Here is a 6,484-nt window from a genome sequence, read left to right as displayed (position 1 = left end):
CTTTATGGCTTCTAGTGACATTAATGTTAATATGGTATCACTAAATGGCATTCTTGTAGTGGCGTTATGGGGAACAAATATTGTAAGGTGTAAACACTAAACAATAATAATACATCACATTATAGTCTATAGGTTAGGCCGTTAGGGTGTTTACTTATGGGCCGGGTCAACCAGGTTTACCGTTATTTGGTTTCTTAATGTTTAAATATAAACTTGTAATCCAAAGTTCCAAACCAACTATGAATTCTCTTTTTTGGTATTGGTTTCTCGATTGGGTTGGGTTTCATGCTATTCAATGGACTAATTAAGGGGGTTAAATAAAGAATTAAAAATAATGCTCTGATTATTTTGGGCAACATATTTATCTTTTACTTTGGGCCTTTAGTCTAATACCTTGAAACATATGTGAAGATACTTTTGGGCCAAATTAGTCCATAGGTATATGGTTCTGTTATTAAAGATGAAAAAAAAAAAAAAAAACGTCAATGGCTAAATGCAACGCAGCAGACTAGCAGAGTAGTTGTTGACTTGTTGCTTGTACAAAAAAACTACAAATCTCTTTTATGAAGTTTTATTATTTATAAATTATCAAAATTAAAATACACATAGCAAATCGGAAAATTAGTAAATCCTGATCGAAAGGAGGATTATTACTCGTAATAATTTACCATGAATAAATCCAGATACAAAAATCGTAACTTGTTAGTGTACAGTCTCATCTTTCGCTTAGTTCATGAAAAGTGGCTTCTTCATAGACCAAGCATTCAATCTCTCAACAGTGACGGCCTCGGTACCATTGTTAAATAAAAATAATCGTGCGCCTTCTCCCACTGCCAGCGTCGGATAAACCCTTGATGTTATGACCGTCTTTCCTCCCTCCCCAAAGCTTTCAACGACAGAGTGATCGATTAAGCTCCTTAACGACAGCTTCTTTTCAGCTAGATCGACATCCACAAATCCTGCAAACGATGGCTTGTACTCATTCTGGTTTAAGGAGGAACTGTATATTCATTAAAAAAAAAAAATTCAAGTTAGTCGCATAAAAAAATAAGCTTATATGTGGGCGTATGAAATATATTTGATATAGAGTGATTAATTACGTTGAAGCATCAGAACACATGAGAACTTTATGCTTGTTGTCGAGAGTCTTGAAAACTCTAAAGAAAACAGGAGTGAACTCTTCGAGTTTCATTGAGGCCAATGTTAGAATCCCAAAAGGTCCTAACCCACCACGCCGAGTGCCCTTGATAGCACATATCTGCATGGCCAGATTTTCCAATGGCAATTTGTTCCATTCTGGATCAAAAGTTTCCGCTTTATCCAAGCTAGAGAAAGTAAAGGTCACCTCCACATCCGCCTGTATTAGATCAATCAGCACATATCATTAATCATACATATTGTATCTAAAGTTATCCCGGTAATTAAATGGTTAATATATACAAACCTGTGCAGCAGTAACTCTTTCGATCTGAACAACATCCCCCTGGTTTAGCTGTAAACTTTTTAAGTGCACATTGTCACTTCTTAACCTTGTTAATTCATGAATAGGCCATTGCAATAATTGCTTTCCACTGGGGTCAAGCCATACCACACGAGGGATCAACTGTACAATAAAATGCCCAATGTAAGTTATCATCCCAAAACAAGTGTCTACGAGATAAAAAAAATAAACATAATAGTTTTTGAGGAAAAGTATATTGGAAAGATGGACTATAAAACAATTAGAGTATACTAAGACTACAGTACAAGTATAATAGCACTAATTTATATGCCCAATTAAGTAAAGTTCATGTTGATTACCTGAATTCCAGCCCATCCCTTTGTGATGTCTTCTAAGCTGGTGCTAGACTCATTAGCCCATCCCCATAGGATCCTCCGGTTTTGAATTGGGTCAAAGAATGTCTTTGATGCATAAAAGTTTCCATAATCATATCTTAGCCCGGCCCAACCGTCAACAGAGTTCTTGTCTGGGTAATATTTGTCTTTAATTGGGTTATATGTCCCAATTGTGTAATACTCGAACCTAGTCATATCAAGACTGACTTTAAAAACATGTTTTATGCCACCCTCTAATGCCGAGGTTTCCACCCCATACATTCCACGGGTCGATACAGGATAAAAGTCAGGGCATTCCCACATTCCCGTCCCAGGTTTATCATGTAATGTATGCTTGGCTTTAGTCCATTTAATGAAATCTCGGCTCCTATATAAATAGGCAATACCACGATGGTTATTCTTGCTACCAACGATCATTTTCCAACGACCATTGTTGAACCAAGCCGTTGTTGGATCACGAAAAGATGACACATTTTCACTAGTAGGTTTCACTATTGGGTTGTCATCCGGTTTGATCCATTCTCTAAGTAATGGATCCGAATAGTTTGCAGGAATGGCATAGTTTTGAACTTGGTAACCTGGGGCGGGCTTTAGGTCAACAATTCCAGTATACAAAATAACAGGTTTATTTCCTGGCAGGATTGTGGCCGAGCCAGACCAGCAACCGTACTTGTCAAAAGGTTTTGAAGGTACGACTGCTGGCTCTAACGGTATCCAGTTGATCATGTCCTTTGATACAGAATGTGCCCAAACAATGTTGCCCCATACCGCACCTTTCGGGTTATATTGGTAAAATAAATGGTAGTAGCCCTTGTAATACATTGGTGCTGTCAAAACAAACCATATAAACCATTTTTAATTAGAAGAGTTACTTTTGATACCAAAATAGTACTATATATATTACTACTAGTATAACAAGTTATTTTTAATATAATATATACTAGATTTTTATAAAGATATACTCACCATTTGGGTCTGCGTGCATTCAAAATATTCCAGCCCGAACGAGTGAACACAAAAAAGGAGAAAATCATTAGTAAAGGTATACTAGCCAAGAAAAATAATAATCAGTTGACTGCAACGGGAAAACTGCTAAACTAGCAAAAATGAACTTTACTTTCATAAGTAGATTTCATAGTCACCATCGTACAATTTTTCTCAAAAAGTGTGAGGAGAAAAGTATATATTAGTTTAATCCATGTCATGTAATTGTCAGTGGGACCATGTTGTTGAACATTTAACTCTATACAACTTGTCATTGGGTTTGAATATTACTCGTACAGGTAATAGATATAGAATAAAAAGTCAGCTTTGTGACTGAACGAATTAGACTAAGACACGATTCATACTAGGTATTTATGTTTGTATTATTTTATAAAGATCGTATTTTGTTAGCAATATTATATAATTTAATGCTAGCTGTTAGTAAAATTGTCATTATCTATATTTCAATTTTTAATCAATTAGCAATATATACGTATTTGTTCTAAAAGTTCTATTTTTACAGTATAGTGTTTTTTCGTGAAACAACATTGAAAAGCAACTAGAAATGATAAATCTATTGGGATTACATTTGACAGGTTGCTGATTATGAACCCAAAACTACATCTAAATTTCAAAATTTATATGACACTAACCATAATCATCATACGGAGTACTATATATACGGTATTAATTTAGTTTTGTTGGTTTAAGTGTTTAACCATCCACTACAAATAATATTGTATTTATTCACACTTTTAATTAGCGTGAACAAATTGAAAATTTTGTCATGCTTTTATGTGTGTAAAGATATGGAGAATTAAAAATGTGTAGAAATTAATCCACACTTAAAATTATGGTATTCTAAAAGTTCACACTTTTTAGTGTGAACTTTCATATTTAATTTGTCACACCACATTTGTCCACGTTACATGTTTAAATAGTGTGAATAGATGTGGTGTTACAAGTTAAATATAAAAATTCACACTGAAAATTGTGAACTTTTAAAATATCACAATTTTAAGTGTGGATTAATTTTTACACACTTTTAAATTTCCATAATTTTACACACATAAAAGTATGACAAATTTTTAATTTGTTCACGAATAACTAAAGTGTGAAAAAAATGCAAGATTATTTGTAGTGATCTAATTGGCTTTTTTTTTAAACAAGACATTAGTAATCACCATTACTAATTTAGAACTTGTTTATAATATAGTATCAGCAAATTACTTTAAAAACCTTAACCCATAACAGTTGGGTAATTATGGACCACAAATGATGATATATGCATAAAATCTTGTTACCTCAGGCACTACCTTTTTGGAACTTTTTCACTGTTTATAAGGACATTTTTTTCAGAACTTTTTCACCACATCATCAATTAATTATAATTTATCTCTCACACACAAATACACCTATATATACCCCACACATATATAAAACAAAAAAAAAGGATAAAAGGACCCCACCTCCTTCCGTCCTTGAACTTCTTGGAGAAGAACATTGTGCAAGACGCAAGAAGTAGGACAATCAATGTCAATAGAGTTCGAGCGTCTTACTGCTTCAAGACTCTTGTCAAGAAGCTATATAAGCACCGGCCACACAACCACATTAGAGAATCATGCAACTATTCAATTATGATAGAGAAACGTTTGAAAATCTCACTTTTGTAGTTTTGTGTTTCCTTTTAAAAAAGGTCCTTTAGACATTTTTTATAACAAAATAATATATATGATTATTTGGTAAGTTTAAGAATAACGTTCAAAATTTTGGTGTTGATATCTGTATTTCAATTCACTCGGTTTTCATAATCTTAACATTTGATTGGTCATGTGACAAACATTTTTAATTATAGGTTCCAAATTAGCTGTCTTACTTAAAAAAATTTAATAAGAAATATTACTTAATCTGTTGTGCTATATATACATGTAAGATGCTTCTTAAAACAGATCAAACTTTATCAAGAATATTTTTTTTGAACCGTATACACTAGCAAGGTCGATAAGGATACACGATGATTAATAAGAAAATTAATCAAAGTCTTCAAAACCAACCCAAAACAAAACGCAAAATCAGACACCTCGATTTTACGGGACGTGTAGCTTAATCACTTTTAATATATATCCGTATGATTATTGTAACTGCTTCAAATATGGTAGGCTAATAAATTCAGCAATACGTGGGACTGACGCGAATCATTTGACTTTTTGTTTTTTCCTGGATCTCGTGTCTACTATATGGTTCAGTGATTATTATAATAAAATAATGATATACTCCGTATCTAGCTTTACACAACTTGATTTTGAAAATTTGATCCATTTTAATTGCATGCAACAAATAAAAGTCCAATTAAGTGCAACATTTTTTTCAAAATTTAATAATTATCCTCAGTATATGCTAATAATAGAGATCATTGTAAAAACAAAAACATGTTGCATATGTACCATGCATTTCCTTTTAAATTGAACAAATTCAATAAGGAAAACAATAATAGCCTTCATCCATGTAAAAATGCTTTTATTTTAATTAAGAAATTAATTATAAGATTACTTAATTTAAAATTTTACATTCCAATCGTATGTGACATTAATAAGTTAATAAAATTGATAATTACGTATCTGAAGCTCCTATAGATATATATATGTGTGCTAATATTCGTAGTTGTTAAAAAGAAAGATTTACGTTTTCGGTGCAATTGCATGATCTTCAATATAAAAATCAAATGACTTTTGTGATTTTAAATTATTTAATTCATCAAAGTATTACTGAAAAAGTCAATATTGTCTAAATTATGTTGATTACCACATTTATAATGCTCAATCCTAAATTTGTCAGCATTCTTACTGTTTGTTAAAGTTAACTTAAGATTTAAGAAGATTGAAATAGAACTATAAATGCTGCGCAACAAAGTTCCGCTTTTCATGCAAAGTTTTATTTCAGCCATGTTAAAAACAAGAATATACATTGATATCAAACAAAAAAAATGATATATATATATATATATATATGAATGAATAATACTTTCTACAAGCACTAAACAACGTTTTTCCTTGTATGGAAAAATGAAACTTAATTCTGATATACAAAAAGAAAAGAAAATACGGAGTATGATACATATATACAAGAAGAAGAAAACGTACCATTGATCCAGTTTTGTTTAGGTTGAAAGTGATATCCGGTTCTATAAACCTCGTTAACTTTCGCAGTCGTCAACGATTGATATTTCATTTGAACCTTGTGAAATGCCATGACTTCACCATTATTATTAATGTTCAACAATGGAAATAAACACACTAGCAATGCAATTATCCAAAATGGCTTAGTGAACACCATCATCTTAATTAGTAGGTATATTTTTTTATTATTATTTGATTGATGAATGAAATGAAAAAGTCTACACACACTAAAAAGGTTTAGATATGTGTGTTCCCAAAGAGGAGAACGTGGTGAGGAAGAAAGGTTGGTTTAAACGGGGTATATATAGAGAAGATAGGTTGGATTGTTTGTATTAGGATAAGATTAAATTAAATTTAGATATTTTGGATAAAATATTGTTTTCTAATATTTCTGCCGTTTTCATGAAGACATCAAAAAATTTTCATATTGTGTTGCCTAAATAACGTATTACCTTACATAATTCTGCATTTAGTCGGTTCGATGGTTA

At 31.8% G+C, this 6,484-nt stretch overlaps 1 protein-coding gene across 1 annotated transcript; it reads right to left on the bottom strand.

Annotated features, from left to right (window-relative positions):
- Nucleotides 1–559: 559 nt before the first annotated feature.
- LOC122591139 (beta-fructofuranosidase, insoluble isoenzyme 1-like) lies at nt 560–6,252 on the bottom strand. Its single transcript, XM_043763354.1, has 6 exons — nt 5,961–6,252; nt 2,803–2,811; nt 1,801–2,663; nt 1,445–1,603; nt 1,101–1,357; nt 560–1,000 (listed from the first exon to the last, which is right to left on the bottom strand). Exons 1-6 carry the CDS (start codon nt 6,154–6,156, stop codon nt 727–729), a joined length of 1,758 nt encoding a protein of 585 aa, XP_043619289.1. The 5' UTR covers nt 6,157–6,252; the 3' UTR covers nt 560–726.
- Nucleotides 6,253–6,484: the final 232 nt, after the last annotated feature.

Source organism: Erigeron canadensis, chromosome 3, assembly GCF_010389155.1.
Source record: "Erigeron canadensis isolate Cc75 chromosome 3, C_canadensis_v1, whole genome shotgun sequence".
In the NCBI taxonomy this organism is placed as follows: Eukaryota; Viridiplantae; Streptophyta; class Magnoliopsida; order Asterales; family Asteraceae; genus Erigeron; species Erigeron canadensis.
The sequence above is the reverse complement of the archived record's forward strand: the minus strand, read 5'-3'. Positions and strand labels throughout refer to the sequence as shown.

What these genes read in the sequence shown, in the direction of transcription:
- LOC122591139 (XM_043763354.1), bottom strand. Translation starts at nt 6,156, where the DNA reads ATGATGGTGTTCACTAAGCCATTTTGGATAATTGCATTGCTAGTGTGT. An exon ending in AGGGATGGGCTGGAATTCAG is followed by an intron (nt 1,604 to 1,800) that starts GTAATCAACATG and finishes TTTATTGTACAG; the next exon opens with TTGATCCCTCGTGTGGTATG. An exon ending in ATGTGTTCTGATGCTTCAAC is followed by an intron (nt 1,001 to 1,100) that starts GTAATTAATCAC and finishes ATGAATATACAG; the next exon opens with TTCCTCCTTAAACCAGAATG.